Source organism: Ictalurus furcatus, chromosome 27 (assembly GCF_023375685.1).
Source record: "Ictalurus furcatus strain D&B chromosome 27, Billie_1.0, whole genome shotgun sequence".
In the NCBI taxonomy this organism is placed as follows: domain Eukaryota; kingdom Metazoa; phylum Chordata; class Actinopteri; order Siluriformes; family Ictaluridae; genus Ictalurus; species Ictalurus furcatus.
The window spans coordinates 10,301,882-10,321,002 of NC_071281.1; the positions used below are offsets into that span (position 1 = coordinate 10,301,882).

Here is a 19,121-nt window from a genome sequence, read left to right on the forward strand (position 1 = left end):
AACAGCAAAAGATGAAGTAATTGAACTGCCACTCGTGTACTTGTGTACTTGTGTACTTTGTACACACAATGAAGGGTGAGCACACACACACACACACACACACACACACACACACAGAGAGAGAGAGAGAGAGAGAGAGAGAGAATCAATTCAAAAGCAATTAACATGTGTGAGACTCTCCCACTCTTTCTGTCTTCCTCTCTCTCTCTCTCTCTCTCTCTCTCTCTCTCCCTCTCTCTCTTTCTCTCTGTCTTACACCTTTGGTTTCTGTTTTTTTTCACACTCACATTCAGCGTGTAATTCACATACCACCTCTCCTCCATTTTGTTACTCTCTCTCTCATTCTCTACTGATCCTTTCGCTACTCTCTTTCCTATTGAAAGTACCCTAGTGTTGTGACACTAGACACTATTTCAGTGTTCTGTGTAGTGTTAGAGTGTGTGTGTGTGTGTCCTCATGCTCAGCATTAATGAATGGTTGCTGGGTAGAACAGTAGGCACAAAGAAGGAATGTGTTAATTATTAATGGAGTTTCTTTCCATTTGTGTGTGACTGTCTATGTTTGCTCTTGTGTGCACTGGCATGTGTGTGTGTCTCGACTGTGCAGAGCAGCCAAGCAGAAAATCTGCATAACGGTGAAGTTCCTGTAAGGTACAATGGAAATATTAACACTGATGATGAGCTGGTAGACCGTGATAAAATGGTTTTTATAAATGCTTCATTATCTGCATTTTGATTTGCTCACATTTCTTTTGAGTATGATGTAGCAATGGATTTGACAGCAACAATCATGTCACAGATCTCAGCTTAGAGTGATGCAGGAAGTGCTGATTCACTGATGGAATCATTAGTCCACTAATATCTGACCTTTTTTAGCCAGGACTTTTCCCAGTGTCAACATTGCAACTGAACAAAGCTTTAATGGTTGAAAAGCTTATATATATTAAAATCCTGTTGGTGAAAATGGAAGCAACCCTACAAATTATAGTAACTACTCTAAACAGAAAAACTATAGATACAGTGGCCTCTACTAATATTGGCACCCTTGGTAAATATAAGCAAAGAAGGCTGTGATCAAAATTGTCTTCATTGTTTAACCTTTAGATCTTTTGTTAAAAAAAATCACATAAATACTCTGCTCACATGCATATCAAACAATTGCAACCAAAACACATATTTATGCAATAAAAATATCTTTAAGTATAGGTGTGCAACAATTATTGGAACCCCTATGAATTCATATGAGAAAAATATATTCTGGGTGACTAGGAACAGGAAATTGTAATGATCCTTTTTAGTTCTCCAAAGAATCTCCAAAACTACAATCTGAAGTCACCTATATCACCACAAGTTGTTTGGAAGGGTTTAAAGAAAAAAGACAAACTCAAAAACAAACTGGTACTGACACTACTGGAACTTCAAATGGGATCTGGTTATATGGTCAGATGAAACCAAAATAGAGCTTTTTGGCAATAAACACCAGAGGTGGTTTTGGCGCTCACAGAGAGTTAGCCATATGGAAAATTACCCCATTCCCACAGTTAAATATGGTGTTGGCTCTTTGATGTTTTGGGGCTGTTTTTCTTCCAGAGGACCTGGACATTTTGTTAGGATACATGGCATCATGGACTCTATCAAATATCAACAGATATTAAATGAAAACCTGACTGTGTCTGTCAAAAAGCTTAAAATGGGCCATGGTTGGATCTTCCAGCAGGACAATGATCTAAAACATACATCAAAATCAACACAAAAATGGTTTACTGACCAAGAAATCAAGGTCCCCCTCCTGGGGCCGTCCCAGTCCCCTGACTTGAAACGAATAGAAAACCTGTGTGGTGAACTGAAGAGGAGAGACCACCAGCATGGACTTCAAAATTTGAAAGATCTGGAGAGATTCTCTATGGAGGAATGGTCTCAGATCCCTTGCCATATATTCTCTGTGTACCTGTACTTGTGTTTTGTTTGCAGTTGTTTGTTATCCATAAGAGCAAAGTATTTTTGTGATTTTTTTTTTTTAACAAAAGATCAAAAGGTTAAACAATAAAGACTATTTTTCACATCCTTCTTTGCTCATATTTACCAAGGGCGCCAATATAACACTGTATGCTAGTGTAATATAATTACTGAGGTAACTTTTAAGCTATATTCATACATTCATTACTTATACTCACTCATTCACACTTGTTTGCTAGCCTGCTGGTTAAAGTCCATTAGGGTGCCATGATTTATTAAAACTATATGTATAAATGTGTAACAGTTTACAATAACATTACATGAATAATCATGCACGAATACCTGAATTACTATTTACTTAAAGATGAACTAATGATTAGTTAAGGCATGTACTAATCATGAAATAATGAAGAGCTAACCTTAAGTACGACGTGAGTCTTATGAATTCATTCACCTGGGGCACTGCTCCTTTGCCCACAAGGGTGAAATTAATACATTTGCATTTATTCATTTATCAGACGCTATTATGTATTAACATTTAAAGCCAGTGTTCTATAAGATGATTTTTTCGGTCTTTTAGTCTTAGATGTTGCTGTGTTTATATTGACTGCTTTACTGCGTCTTTGTCAAATGGGTCTCCCGGCTTTAAATCATTATGAACAGTCACCCATTTTTCTATAGTGTCTGCAAATTAATGTCTGGTGACCCAGAGCACGTACTAGTACTACAGTGGGATTTGAAAAGAAATGGATGGATGCAAAACGGGTTGAGATGAAATTATTATTGTTTATTATTAGTGCGTCTTTCCACGTTAGATAAGGATGATCAATGTAAATTATGAAAGTAATCCAGTGCCATCCAATTATGTTTGTGTACACAGCTGCATAAAGCAAATTATATAAACAATTTGAAATTATGTACATTTAATTCATATTCTTTCTTATGAAGCATGTTTGATTTAGTTTAACCCTACATGTTAGTTAATACATTAACTAACAAACATATACTAACATGTACCGAAGGTAATTGCTATTCATGCATGAATTCGTGTTTCACCTGGTAGTTAAGGTTAGCTCTTGATTAGTTTGTGATAAGTACATGACTTAACTCATCATTAGTTCATATTTAAGTACGTATTAATTCAGGTATTAGTGTATGATTATTCATGTACTGTTGTTGTAAAGTGTTACATATAAATGTGTATCATAATATCATAATATCAATTTAGATAGCTAACATGAGCTAGATTGACAGGGTTGCTACAGATATTTTTAAATGATAATTGTTAGTGTTCATCACTCATAGCACTACTGTAGGTACTTTTTAAGCCATATTCATCATCTTCACTGCTAGTGCTAGTCAGTGCTAACAAAAGCATACTTGACAGGATTTCCTAGGTACTTTTTAAGCCATATTCAATGACTGCTGGCACTGTTGCTAACAGTCACTTTGCCATTAGTTTAAAAAAGTCTCGGCATGTGTTATAGTTTGTTTCAAATTGTAGTAATCTAGTATGTTTTCCCCCTTTCATCTTACTCCGTTTTTATGCAGTCTGCAACGTTATTCGAGTGGATGTGTAAATCACAGCCTGACTGGCCTATTTAAGGTTTGTGGGAATGAAAGCAGACACAGGGCTTTAGTTATACATTACTCGCTCAGTTCAACACGTGGGATCGTCATATAAACACAGGAGAAAACAATAGCGGCACAGGCCGCCTTCTTTGGAAGAGAAAGAGCTGCCTCATCCAAATACTGAGGTCAGGAATTTCCAAACGCTCAGCTGCTGCTAAAAATAACTTGACATATGTCACCATTATAGATTTTACTCATTCTCTGGCTCACATATAGACATGCAGCAGTATTTGGATTATGCCTCAGACTGTGTACATTATGACTGAATGGCAGATTATGTCTAATAAATATTTGACTGAGTTTGGGGGGCACCCAGTAAAGTCGCAAAAAATAGTGATTAGTGTCCAAGCATTTCATAGCTTCTCTGGGACACTTTATCCCTTATGTCCTAGTTATGATGATAGTTATGCACAGTACAATTTTAAAGTTCTCTCTTTCTTTGTTGTGTGTTGTGCAGGTGCCACCAGAGACATCGGCTCAGCGCTGACCAGGATGTGTATGCGCCACCGGAGCATCGAGGCCAAACTACGCCACTTCACCAAGTATGATTCTGCCTGTTCTGTCTTTTTTTCTGACGTCCCTGATCCTCACTTTGTATTATTGTTTCCTACTTTAATGCACATTTGATTTAACTCAGTACCAAGCCTTTCATGAGGTTAAAACACAGGGGAAACTTATATTTGTAGCACACGTGGACTCCAGGAGGTATATGAAGGATCTGTGAACTTTGTGACAGTTATAGTGTTCCACATAACCATGCACTTTTCTTTTATGAAAAAATGAATATATCTGTACATCCGTGTATGTCCTTTTGTCAGACTATAATCCTGTAATGCACTAGCAGAGCAGCGCTCAATTAGCATTGCTAACTCATATGTTGTCTGAAACACACACCAGAACAAAATCTGAAACTAAAGGGCAGAGAAGTGCACACACAGACACATACACACACATTCTTGCACCTTATTTGAAGACATCTGTTGTCAATTTGCATCGACAGATTAATGAATGGAAGCTCAAGTACCGTTAAAGCCACATTATAAACCTTTTCAAAGATGCACATCTATCACTAGCATGTAAAGTGTGTAATGGTAGAGTTAAAAAAATAAATGATGATGTTGATGATGAGGTTTCCTATAAAAGAAGGGGTCGACCTACCCCAAATGTTGGGTTCCGTGTCTGATGTTTGCTTCCACAAATATTCATATACTTTCTTCAGTCAACATTTATAGCTAATTTATAAGTTAATCATTGTAAAATAGCAGGGAAAGTGTATTTAAAATTTTCAACTGGAACTATATTCTGATTTACATAATTTTCATCTCACTGGTAAAATTCAGCCATCGATTGTTAACTTGTATAACCATTTATCTTGTGCATTTATAAGATCGTGTACGATCATGTTCCCATAACATTCAGCTACACAGTGCATTTTTACACATTACAATAAATCATGTCATAAATATGAGGCAGATATTTATATTGTGTGTGTGTGTGTGTGTGTGTGTGTGTGTGTGTGTGTGTGTGTGTATAAACCTTGTCTCACACACGAGTCACAAAGTCACAAATTTAGAGATTTTAATAAGGCTCATACTGTGACCAGGGTTTTTGCTATGAAGTCATCCTGGGAAACATGACAAAATAAAATATGGGTCTCTATCACTGGATCTCCTTCCACCTCTTTTTTTCTTCAGTGCTCTGATGGAAAGCCTGATCACCCCTCTTCAGGAGCGGATTGAAGACTGGAAGAAAACAGCCAATCAGCTGGATAAAGACCATGCCAAAGGTTACTCACAGTGTGCCTTAACCTAGCACAAGCTATTTGACCTCCAAAATTTGTAAAATGCTTAATACTAGACATTGACATATATGGCATATTTCTTATTCTTGCCACAGAGTATAAACGATCTCGTCATGAGATAAAGAAGAAATCTTCAGACACTATGAAACTACAGAAGAAAGCAAGAAAAGGTACATGAGCTCTTTTCTAAATGTTAACAGAAATTTGAAATAAACTAGCTAGATCTATAACATTGCATTAATATGATTATTACAGGGCTAGAAACACTTTTGGTTTGCTTTTACACTTGCCCTTTTTTTTGCTTCCTCCAGGTATCAGCACACATTTTACATGTAATCCTAAAGCAATAATTCTTAAAAAACAACAACACTTTTTACCAAACATGGAATGTTGTTGCAAAAAAAAAGGTTTTTGAATTTAGACATGTTGAATTGAAAATATTGCATAGCCAATATCTCAACATTACAGTGTAACTAAAAATAACAACTTGGCTAACTCTGGGACGCTGTTTCTTCTGTAATGTCTACTAGACATGCTGAACATATACCTTTTTTCATAAAGGTGTTTTTATGTAAGGTGTGCAAGCTAACTGCCTGTAGAATCTCATTGGTTTTCTCCTATGAATGCAATGAAGAAAACTGTGGTAACACCTCCTCCTGGTGGTTCATCATTGTAACTACAGCTCTAACATCATTTGTTGAGCCCTTATCTGTGTAGCCAATAATTTGGGCTCTTGAAGAGAGGATAAGTGTATGTGTTACTAGGAAGACTAAGGAATACTGCAGTTTTACGTGGAAAGACGCATATTTGAATCCATCGCTCTGTTTTGTTTATGTATATAGCTGAATAAGTCGTATGCTTTATAATAATTTAAGTTTTATGTTGTATATAGTATAGTCCAAGAAGAAATTTTGGATTTTTTTTTGGCTGATTTTGCTTTAACAATCCCAAAGCCCTTTGGCTGTGAAATGAGCTGTGATTGCTTCTTTATACTAACCTTAACATGGAGCTCTCCCTCCTCTCTCCTTCTCTCATCATCTCTCATGTCCTTCTCCCGAATGCCCCTTTCCATCCTCCATTCTTCTCTTGTTCTCTCTCTCTATCTCTCCATCATCCTTTATAGAACTACAGGGTAAGTATGATATTCCCCAGAAAGCTGTGACTCTTTCTGTAGCTCTAGCTTGCATTCCACTGTGCTTTTTAACACACCTTTGCCAACTTCTCATCACCTCTTCCTCTTAGACAAGTGCTTAATATTTAAAAAAAAAAAAAAAAAAAAAAGAAGCTTTTCAAGTCAGGTTTTAAGTAGCCTACTGCTCAATATATACATACACGATAATATAAAATAATCAAGTTTGTAACAATACTAAGTAGCAACCTAATTAGCAAACTAATGTAAATATACTGTAGTATTTTTGTGTATTCGCTTTTTAAAAAATCCTCAAGAGATTCTTTGGATAGTTATGGGTTCTTGGCTTCAAAGGATTCTCTCACTGTTACGGAAGCACCCTACTGTAGGCTTCTTCATAAAACCTTTAAGCAAACTGGAGAACACTTTAACCTATTTTTCATGTGTATGTATTTATATTAGAGATGCACCGATGTATCGGATAATAATCAGTATCGGCCGATAAAGACAACTATTCACGCTAACGACCATTGGCCGATAGTTTAAAGACATCCAATGATCAGGGCCGATTATATCCTGTTAATCAAAAGAGGGCGGGAAAACACATCGATTTCATGCTATGTGTAAAGATGATGTCTATTGTGAGGAATGACGACAAAACTGCAGTTTGTAAGCTCTGAACTGATAAAATTTTACACCGGATGCTGCAACAGTGAAGCGGGAGTTTTGGCATCGAGTCAAATTATTTTATTTTGCCGTGCTGCTCGAGCTGCTCGTGCTGAATTAAAGCACCAGTACACCGTTGAAAGATTTTTAAATGAAAATGAGTTATATTGCACAGAAAAATATATTTGTAGATTAGTATGTTTCATATCCTGTTAATGTTAATATGAGTTAATATTATAAAAAAAGTTGATATTATATATTGCCAGTTTGATGTCAGTGAAGAAGTAGAAATGCTTTTGTTTGTGGTGAGTGAATGTAAAGAATAACAGGAGGTTTTTTAGATTTCAGTCAATGTTAATATGAATTAATAACATTCAATAAGTTAAGAAATCCTACTTTAATCTTCAGAATTTAGTTCATGTGTTAATGTTAATTTGAGTAATGTGTTTTATGTTTATGAGACCAGTTACTGTGAAACAACTTAATGAAATGGAGAGAAGAATGTTTTTATCTGCATTTCTTTCAGAATTGTGGAATTAATTATTATTAATTTATAAGAAGGGATAAAAGGCAGAACTATTGGTATTGGCCGATATCACTCTGAATAATCGGTTATCGGTATCGGCTGAAAAATTTTGTATCAGTGCATCTCTTATTTATACACATAAATAGGCACACCTCTAAAGTAGATCAGGTCAAAATGTTAATGACTTTATATCTGTGAAATCACTCCTTATCCCCTAGTCCAAAGACATGCGTTGTAGGCCGATTGGAATCTCTAAATTGTCCGTAGTGTGTGAGTGTGTGTACGATTGTGCCCTGCGATGGGTTGGCACCCCGTCCAAGGTCCTGCCTTCCTTGCAGGGTTCCCTGCCGAGTTCCCTGGGATAGGCTCCAGGCTCCTTGTGACCCTGAGTAGGATAAGGGGTACAGAAAATGGATGGATGGGAATGGTTTGGACTAGGCCTTTATTGCTCTCATTAAGCTAAAATAATACATGTAAATAACAATATAATAAGTAACCATAGTGTAAAAGTAAAAGCACTCAATGGCATGTCCCAATATAAATAAATAGCAGACAAAATTTAAGGTGAAAATACATTGGTTTTGTTATTATTATTATTATTATTATTATTATTATTATTATTATATAAGGACACTTCATTGAATTCGATCTCTTAGATAATAAGTGCATAGATCAGAGAAATTTGCTTCACCTACACTCTAAATTTGTTCCTGTTATAAAGTTTGTTTTTCACGCTCTGTTGCTTGTGCTTCAAATGTCTGCTCGTGTGATTATAGGCAGTGCACTTTGTGGTGGTGAGGGGAAGTCAACAAAAGTGTGTTTAAAAGCAGTACTGGAATGCAGAGTTTCACTTTGCATGATGTTCTCCCTTTCATCTGACTCAAAATATGTTCACACACAAAAATTCTGACTACCTGGCCTAGTCCTAGCTGTTGTGTTTGCTTCAAGCCTTGCTTCGGTAGCTGCTCGTCAAAACACTTTTTGCCCACATCATCAACTATGCATCCTCACTAAGTGTTAGAGCCACAATTAGCAATTTGCATGAATTAACAGTAACATACTTAGATGTTTCGGAGACTTCATTTTGCATAGTGAGAGTAAAAAGCACTGGGATCTGTAGTCTGTTTGTCCTCCATCAGCTGTGTAGATGCTAATCAGAATGGATTAGTGTATGTGTTCATTTGGTATTGTGACTGAAAAAATGTTTTCACATGTTTTCTTTCTGCTCCTGTCCACTATCTTGCTCTGAAACCTTCACTGTGATATTCCCGACATTTTCTCTTTACCTCAAATTGCTTTTGCTTTTCCACTCCCTTCTTATTACTTCATATTGTCTCCATGCCTCTTCCTCCCTTTCTGTCTCTCCTCTGTCTGTCTTCTTGCACTCTGTCCCTCTGTGAAGGCCGTGGGGACCTGCAGCCTCAGTTAGACAGTGCCATGCAGGATGTGAACGATATGTACTTGCTGATGGAGGAGACAGAGAAGCAGGCAGTACGGCGCGCCCTGGTGGAAGAAAGAGGGCGCTTCTGTACATTCATCAGCTTCTTGCAACCTGTAGTGGTGAGACTCCTGTAAAATAGCGGTTATTCTGCATACTACACACTGGGTGAATTTTAATGTGAGTTTACCATTTTGAACACAGCCAACAATATTAACTTGATTCCGTAGGCTCCCAAGTGGCCATACAGAGAACTGCACTTGAGCTAATAAAATTATTGAAACAATACCAGGATGATGACAGGGTTGCCCAGACGGAAAAATAATAATTTAAAGCTAAAGTACTGTGAGGAAAAAAAAGTAGCAAACTGGGTCTTTACTACCAGGAAGGCTAGAGAACTAAACTTAACATGCATTAGTCCACTTTAGTAGTGGCCATTTTATCTGTTATTATTTTCATCAATCAGAATGGAGAAATTGCCATGCTGGGAGAGATCACACATCTGCAGGCTATTATTGATGACCTCACTGTGTTAACGACTGATCCCCACAAACTGCCTCCGGCCAGTGAGCAGGTACAACACACTCAGGCCTCCAGTTCCGTATAGCAGTGCAGCAAAAGCAAAGGTTTAGCAAAATTTTTGAAAATTTTACGTTTTGTGGAAAGATCATTCTGGGAATGTTTATGGTCTTTTTAAGATCTTTCTATCAACATGTTTTAAGTGAAGTCTGAGTTTGTGCACAAGACTAAATGTGCTTAAGTATAATTGTGACTTAATATCACCAATATTGTTTTTAATCACCATTTATCACTAATAATATGTTGTTACATTTCACTAAAGTGGAACGTTGGCATAGTGAGAAAGGGAATATACATAAAAAATGTGATGGAAACTAATTAATGACGTACTAAGTACATGTTCCTGTATCTCTGTGTATTTATGTATATATGGACTTTTTGATTATGGTGCAGCCTCTTCAGTGTACTGTATTTTTACTATTATACACTGCATACAATGGTTAGTATATTTTAAAATGAAGGTTATACCTTAAAACATGGTTCATATGTGTATTAAGTGTATCTCTAACATGTCTTTATAGTAACTTGTTTATAATAAGCTTATTACATATTTAAACAGGACACTCATGGTTTCTTTATGGTGACTGGTGGTAGATACTGTTTATATTCCCCTTGTTACTGCCACATATTTACTATAGATTCCATAGTAATTAATGCAGATATGGCCATTATACACTATATAGCCAAAAGTATCTGGACACTTGACCATGACACCCATATATGTGTCTGCTGAAGTTGGTCCACCTTTTGCTACTATAGCAGCCTCCATTCTTCTGGGAAAGGTTTCCACTAAATTTTTGAATGTGGCTGTGGGGATTTGTGTCCATTCAGGGACAAGTGCTTTAGTGAGATCTGGCACAGATGTTGGGAGATTGCAATTCCAATTTATCCCAAAGGTCTTTAATGGGGTTGAGGTAAAGGCCATTCAAGTTCTTCCACACCAACTTTGTGTACAGGGACATTGTCATACTGGAAATAGTTTGGGCCACTTGTTCCAGCAAAGAGTAATCTTAATGCTACAGCATACAAAGACATTCTAAACACTTATCTGCTTCCGACTTTTTGGCAGCAGATTGTGAAAGTCCTACATTGGGGTGTGATGGCCAGGTGTGTTTAGGGCATGACATTGCTATGATTTTTGAGGGAACTATGTTACATGGTGTTTTACTCTTTGTTTTAACATAACAGACATAAAAATACTCAAAAAAAAGTTTATTGGAAATTGTGCTTTGACAAATATTTGGATTTGTCTATATTTCCCTATGTCAGGTGATAAAGGATCTGAAAGGTTCAGACTACAGCTGGTCCTACCAGACACCTCCATCCTCCCCTAGTAGCTCCGGCTCTAGAAAAAGCAGCATGTGCAGGTGAGATGAGGAGTGATCAGCCTTCCTGAGTTTATTTTAATGTTACTGTTTACTGTATATGTATACTTCTTTTGATTGTGCAGTTTTAAACCTGTAGTTGCCTTTAACTGACGTGTGAAATGGTGTCTGTGTGTGAGGGGAATTCTCCTGAAGTGGTGCTTGCATGTTTATCTACCTGCTGCTCGAGCCCACACATCTTGTTCATTCAGTTTCTGTATTTCAGATGTGTGTTAACATATCAGTGTGTGATCCTGTTCCTGTCTGGGTGTTCATTACAAACAGTGCATTACTGGCCCAGTTTGAGTGGTCATATGAAACCATAATTACATGTGAGGGCCTATTACTGAACGGTGGGCTATTGAACTGTAATAATACGTTACAGCAGATGGAATTTAACATGGTTTATACCTGTTAATTTTGAGACAAATTACTCTGGCTTGGTGCCAAGTGTTTTAGCAAACTGCACTGTAGCGAACAGTGGTAAAACAATGTCCCTACAGATTGATTGCATGTAATATTAACCCCATTTAATCCAATGGGTCTCAATTGTAATCATCTTAAAGCTAAATTATTAGTAGTCTTTTAATTTTCTTGTTAAAATAATAAGGTTGGAATATAAAAAAATGATCACTTATACTTTAGAAGAAGTCTGTTTCAGATTTCTATTAAATATAACAAAAGTCAGTAAGAAATGACACACAACAGAAGATGGTGTTATAGGAAAAAATAGGAAAAAGGATGTTGTGATGCAGAGGTTGTTTTTTCAGTAACAGCACATCTCAAAGTGTTTTATTCCTCTTGCATCACAGCAATTTGCTAATGCAAATTTTTAAGATTTATTATTTATTAAATAACAGTACATCATACATTTTATCTACATATAGTTATATTTAATGTGGTGTAGCTTCCATGAAGCAAGTTAATTCATGTTACCACTTATGTTATAAACAGCTATAAATAGTGGTTCCCTCACCAGCTTTTTTCCCCTCGTTCATAAGACAAACGACAAATTTTTGTTTTATGTAATTTTACCAAGAAACCACAAACCCATCTGTCCTGAAGACTTTTTTGTATCAGAGAACTTTACTCTGAGTAGTGCTGACACTGGAGATTCCTTCCAAAATGTTAAATTAAATGTCTATGTCATATAAACCTTTATACATTTTATAAACCCATTCTTGAGGACCGTCTGCTGTAGAAATCCCTGTGTAATTTGTTACTAAAGAAATGATAAAATATTAAAACACATTAATATAAATCCCTCCTGACCAATCAGAATCAGTGACACTTACATTACATTGTACTTCCATATTTGCATTATACAAAATTATAACGTTTTAAACATCTGGCAGTGTAGACCATGACTCAAAAGAGGGCACATTCAAGTTTCAGTCTTTCTCTCTTCACTATGTTTTGCTTATAAATGTTTAAAAAAAAGAAAAGAAAAAAGAAATAAATAATTAAAGTCAAATGGGTCTGATTCAAATATTGATTGTCGAGTTTCCCACCAGTGACATTGTGAATTATGAATAATAAATATAGACTATAGACCATTGGAAAATGTATAAATAACAATAGAAAATGTAAGATTTTAAAAACAAAATAGCTCTTAATTCTCTATCACAGCAATTATAGTCTGGAAAATCTAAGCTAATAAATTAAACTTAGAGAAATTCATTGAGTATTGGTCTAAGTTAGGCTCTAGTGTGTAGTATGGAGGTGCCATCATGTGCCCATGTATGACTGTATGTGTGTGTAGCCTTGCATGGACGTAGAGGAAGAGTCCGTGTGTGGACATCTACTGTGCTGTCCGTGCCAGGCCCTGTGTCCTATACAGTGTCAGCTCATACCTGGGTGTCTCCCGTTCTTACACTCTCTCCAACCTGTGTGTCTTCCATGTTATTCTCCTTCCTCCCCCTCTCATCCCCTTCATAAACATTACACATTCACCAATTATGTTCATCTCGCTTTTTATTATTTTTATTATTGCATCCCACTAATCAAATCACGTGACTTTCAATCAAAATGATGTGAACTCTTTGTCTCATCACCACAACATGTTCTTTATTACTCGCTTATTTTTACCTCCATATATCCATTCTTATTTTATCATGCTTCTGAACCATCATTTTTGCCATTCACACCTTTTTGAAATCCACTGCATGACTCATTAATGCTCAAACCATCCTGATCCCCACCTCCATACCTTCAACCCCTACCCGTCTATGTCCTTTGTGCCTGCTGTGCCTCCCTCACCCTGCAGCAGTGTGAACAGCGCCCACAGTAGTGCCTCTCGTTCATCGGGAGGCTCGCAAACTCACTCACCCAGTTCGTCCTGTCGCTACCGCAGCCTGGCACATCCGCCTCCAGGAGGTGCCCACCGCCTCAGCAGTGTCTCCTCCCACGACTCGGGCTTCATCTCTCAGGATGCCAACATCTACTCCAAACCCCCCTCACCCATGCCCTCGGACATCACCAGCCAGGTATCACAGCCTCACGATTAGAGTGTTACTTCTGTTTTAAAAGCAAGAGACTGGTGAATACAAGCGAATAGGGTCATTGACAAAAAAACTAACAAAACAATGATAACAAAATCAGTCAATCTTTGACAGTTGTTTGAATATATTCTTACAAGTATTTGTTGTATTAGAACTTTTTTTTTAAATAAATGCTTTTATTTATTTATGCAAATGAGGCATTGTCTAAATATGCACAAATTTCAAAATAATCTAGTCTTTTACTAGTAAAAATTAAATATTTATTTCACTTTGAGAAAGAGATCATTTCTTTATTGTTTAATCAAGACAATACCATGCACCGTTATTAAAAAAAAAGAAGCATTTTTTAGGGATATATGAGGTGACATGATTGTTCCATGTATGCTGAGCTTAAGATTTCATCAAAGTTGCTAAGTTTTAGATAATGTGGTGGTTGTGAGTATGAAAAAAACCTGTGAAATAACCATTTTCTCTTTTTTAATATTTCCATTGTGATAGTTTTAGAGAAAATATATTATAAATATTATATGTGACTTGTTTGATGAGCATGATGGAATTCTAGGACACTTTGATTGGCCTACACAATAGGCACCCAGAAATTCTACAGTATGTTGAAGGAAAGTGTAACCATGTATTAAAGAAAAAAGTGACACATGTGGCTAATGTTTTGTCTGGATAGCTTTTTGTTTATGTTTGTGTCGGTCTCCTGTGTTTCAGTATGTAATCGTAAATCAGGGCTTAAACTCACTGTGTTGGCTAAGATTTTACAGAAAGACGTCAAAATGCAAATGAGGCCAAATAAGCAACCATTTTCAATGTTAGATGAACAATGCTAATTAAGTGTAGTAATATGTACAATAGGAAGGATATGATATGTTTTAATGTGTTCTTGTGCGCTCTTTATTTATCTGTTATTTAGAAGTCATCAAGTTCAGCATCTTCAGAAGCCTCAGAAACATGTCAGTCAGTGAGTGAATGCAGCTCTCCTACAACAGTAAGTACACACACACCTGTACAGAGTTGTTTTCCTATTTTTTTTTAAGTACTTCCATTAGCCTGTGTGTTATTGGAGCTACATATTGACAGGGTGCTATGAGCATTTTCACACTTAAGCTTATTTCATGTGAAAGCTGTTTCCGAAAGCTGATCTGTGGTCTACCTGAAATCAGTAGTTTTCGAGTGAACTTAGGTAAGACGTGCCACATATGAAAGCCATCCGCTATTCAAGACAAGTCTATCACCGTAATTGTACAAAAAGAAACATTTTGACAATTTTAGTCTATTCCTTATTAAAAACCACCTGAAAGTCCCCACAAGGACATCTATTCCAATCATCATGAGGACTTTTGGTTCTCACAAATGACTACAACCTTTATATAAAAAGTAAAAAAGCACATGTTCGATTAGGCCATCCTCATTAGCATGTACAGTATCTTTGATTTTGTGCATATTAGGATAACAGTTTTGTGCCTCCATGGTGTATTATACTGACAAATTATATTGACCCATCATTTGCATCATTTCAACAAATATTATTTTATCCATCTACCTATCTATGTACCTATCTATCTATATGTGTGTGTACACAGTATGCATATATATATATATATATATATATATATATATATATATATATATGTGTGTGTGTGTGTGTATGATGTACAGTTCATTGATATATTCTGTTCACACACTATATGCTTCATTTCTTAATGTGTTCATAGAATGCCAAATTGTAGGTATGTCATTCAGATGGTAGCACATCCTAACACAATCCTTTTAATTATCACAATATCTCAACAATTTGTCTCAACAATCCTAACACCTCATACTTACTTACGTATTGACTTAAGGAAGTATTTTTGTTATTACAAAGTATTTTGTCTTCCTTCAGAAAAAACAACCATCTTTTTGACTATTTTTTGAGAATTATAAATAGATCTTTTTTTTTTTTCTTAACCAAAGTAATAAACAGTTCTTGGTAGTGGAAACAGACTTTTGGACCCTAGTCTTTAAGTCAAGTAAATATAGATTTTTATTCATAAAACCTTAGATATTCATTCCATTGTGCTTTTAATTTATTATTGTTCTGTAAGTATGGTGCAGTGAAAATGTGGACGGTTATGGCACTGTAAGGAATTAGTTGATGCTTTGACCTCAACTTATCTGTTCTGTGCCTTCTGACTTTTCTTGTCTTTTCCACTGAAATATTTTGTCCCCTCACTCCGCATCTGCTTCCGGGTCACAAGGTTGTAGGATTGCTACCTATTCTCATTGTCTGTATCTTGTCTCTCCATTCCGCAGTTTGGCTCGTCCTTCGCTACCTTCCGCCCTGCTCTCTCTCACACTGGCTCCATCAGGCCTTTCTCTGTCATACTTCCTGTGTCCCCACCCTATAGTCGCTCCCCCGGATCCAACACTTCCTCTCCCTCATCAAAGGTTCCTTGCTGGAAGGTTTGTTCCCATGGGCACAATTTCTTTGCAGATATTTTTCTTTTATTTTGCTTATACTTTTGCATTTAATTCGCTTGTCCTCAATAAAGCTTATTTTCAATTGCTTTAACTTCATTTCCTGCTTAATTTCATTCATTACCTCATTTTGCTCTTAACACAAGCCTTTTGCTTTTCCTCTATCCTGATTTCAAATCTCTGTGCTTTGAGATTTGATAAATGGAGTAGGCCAAGGATGGTACGTCCTTTCCAGTCCTTTCTGAGTTCACTCGATTCTAATACAAATGGTGCAGGCCAGTGCTAAATGCACACGTCAAGAGTATTTGTGTGAAAGGACACTCAAACTGCTGGATAGTGGGCAGGTTTTTTCTTATCCAAGAGAAAGTGGATAGGCTGTTTATTACCATGAAATAACCACACTTACTCCTTCAGGATTGGTCCAAGGCAGGATTGCATGAGCAGCCAGCAGTGAACACTCTCCAGAGGAGGAAGGAGACGAGAGAATTGGAATCATCACCCCAGTCTCAAGGTTATGCTGGGGTGCACCCTGATGATCCCCAGAGGCCCAGGATGACCCCTGCCACCATTGCAGCTAAGGTGATGTTCATGAAGACTATCAAAATCCCAATATAATCAGTAATTACAGTAATATTCTTCCCCTTCAAGTGAAAGTGCTGCATAGAAGTATGATCTTAATGACCTATGATGCTCCGGTACTCCTATACTGATTTGTGCAAGCACCTTGATTCCACAGTGAAGTTGTGAAAAACTACAACACAAGGCCCTTCAAACTCATGGTGACATAGAGGTGCATTACAGATGACCATTACTTTGGATTCATACAGAGAGGAAACCATCAAGGATCTCACTGTAGCGGACATAGCCATAATCCCTTCAGATCCATAATGATAAGCTGTACACCATGCATCTAAAAAAAAACATTTCTTAAACTGATCATTGAGTTGGGTGGCCTGGTGGGTGGTTGCTGCCTCACTGCCCCAGGGTTCCTGGCTCGTTCCTGATCTCTCCCCATTCTTTCTGTGTACTCGTGGATTTCCTCCAGGTTCTCTGGCTACCTCCCAACTCCCAAAAACGTGCTGATTGGGGAATTGGTGACCTGAAATTGACCATAGATGTGAATGAGTGTAAATCTGTGCCCATAGTGCCCTGTGGTGGACTAATGTCCTGTCCATGGTGTATCTCCTGCCTCACACTCTGGATGGCTTCTGGATCCGCTGCAGTCCTGACGAGGATAAATCAGTTATTGAAGATGAATGAATGAAATTAATGCTGACATTTTATGACCAAAAGTTTTTGGACACCTTAACATCACACCCATATGTAAATGTAAACACCAGACTGTTGTCACAAAGTTAGAAGCACACAATTGTATAATTTGCCTTTGTATGTTGTAGCATTATAATTTCTCTTCACTGGAACTAAGGGGTCCAAACATGATTCAGACATAGTTTGCCAAGGCTGAGGTGGAAGAATTGAGTGGGCTATGCAGGGCCCTGACCTCAACCCCACTGAACACCTTTGGCCTGAATTGGAACTGCACCCGAGCCTCCTTACCTGACATGAGTGCCTGACCTTACTAGTGCCCTTGTAGCTAAATTAGCACAAATCCCCACAGCCATGCTCCAAAATCTAATGGAAAGCCTTCCCAGAAGAATGGATGTTATTATAACAGCAAAGTAGGGACTAAATGTGGAATGATGTAGTGTATGATGTGCCTGTTTAATGGTAATAATTAGTGTTGATTCAAAATATATATTCATTATTCCAGCATGGTGAGGAGGTATCCCCAGCAGCCAGTGACCTGGCCATGGTACTTACTCGTGGCCTCAGTATGGAGCAGCAAAAGAGCAGCAGAGACTCACTTCAGTACTCTAGTGGATACAGCACTCAGACGACCACACCATCATGCTCTGAGGACACTATTCCCTCCCAGGGTAAAGCACATGTTTACCACACACACATACACACACCCATACCTCTTATAGAGGGATGACTGGAGTCCAATAGTAAGTCCAGGAGAGTGGACTTGTGGTCTAACACAGACATTCATTGGATAATCAAATTGGCAAATAAAACAGTGGTAAGAAAGCCCACTGACATCTACCAGATCCTGGGAAGCATTAGTGGTTGACCACTGATGTTGTTTTTGTGGTGTATCTCACACTGCTGAAAGTAGTCAGCACTTGTCAGAGCTAATTGAACATCGAAGTAGCCAGCTGTCATCTTTGCAGTGTGTTCAAGTGTAACAGAAGTCTGCAGGCCTTGGTTGGTGCCAATCTTTCCTATCGAAGCAAATAATCCAGATCCTGAAGCACTGACACAAAATGAGTGTATGCCAGCTATATGCAGTATCTCACAAAAGTGAATACACCCCTCACATTTTTGTAAATATTTGATTATATCTTTTAATGTGACAACAGTGAAGAAATGACACTTTGCTACAATGTAAAGTAGTGAGTGAACAGCTTGTGTAACAGTGTAAATTTGCTGTCCCCTCAAAATAACTCAACACACAGCCATTAATGTCTAAACCACCGGCAACAAAAGTGAGTACACCCCTAAGTGAAAATGTCCAAATTGGGCCCAAAGTGTCAATATTTTCTGTGGCCACCATTAATTTCCAGCACTGCCTTAACCCTCTTGGGCATGGAGTTCACCAGAGCTTCACAGGTTGCCACTGGAGTCCTCTTCCACTCCCCCATGACGACATCACGGAGCTGGTGGATGTTAGAGACCTTGTTCTGCTCCACCTTCCGTTTGAGGATGCCCCACAGATGCTCAATAGGGTTTAGTCCATCACCTTCACCCTCAGCTTCTTTAGCAAGGTAGTGGTCGTCTTGGAGGTGTGTTTGGGGTCATTATCATGCTGGAATACTGCCCTGCGGCCCAGTCTCCGAAGTGAGGGGATCATGCTCTGCTTCAGTATGTCACAGTACATGTTGGCATTCATGGTTCCCTCAATGAACTGTAGCTCCCCAGTGCCGGCAGCACTCATGCAGCCCCAGACCATGACACTCCCACCACCATGCTTGACTGTAGGCAAGACACACTTGTCTTTGTA

General features: G+C 37.7%; 1 protein-coding gene across 2 annotated transcripts in view; it reads left to right on the forward strand.

The window, feature by feature from the left end:
* The window catches only part of mtss1lb (MTSS I-BAR domain containing 2b), a 77,962-nt gene that overhangs the window by 52,939 nt on the left and 5,902 nt on the right, over positions 1-19,121 (forward strand). Inside the window, exons 4-13 of one of the 2 annotated variants that reach the window (XM_053616585.1) lie at positions 4,045-4,129; positions 5,282-5,373; positions 5,484-5,558; positions 9,112-9,269; positions 9,614-9,721; positions 10,996-11,093; positions 13,357-13,576; positions 14,511-14,585; positions 16,472-16,636; positions 17,829-17,994. In XM_053616585.1, coding sequence (XP_053472560.1) covers positions 4,045-4,129; positions 5,282-5,373; positions 5,484-5,558; positions 9,112-9,269; positions 9,614-9,721; positions 10,996-11,093; positions 13,357-13,576; positions 14,511-14,585; positions 16,472-16,636; positions 17,829-17,994 — 1,242 coding nt within the window. The remainder of the gene's footprint in view (positions 1-4,044; positions 4,130-5,281; positions 5,374-5,483; positions 5,559-9,111; positions 9,270-9,613; positions 9,722-10,995; positions 11,094-13,356; positions 13,577-14,510; positions 14,586-16,471; positions 16,637-17,828; positions 17,995-19,121) is intronic. The other variant, XM_053616586.1, reaches the window with a different exon arrangement.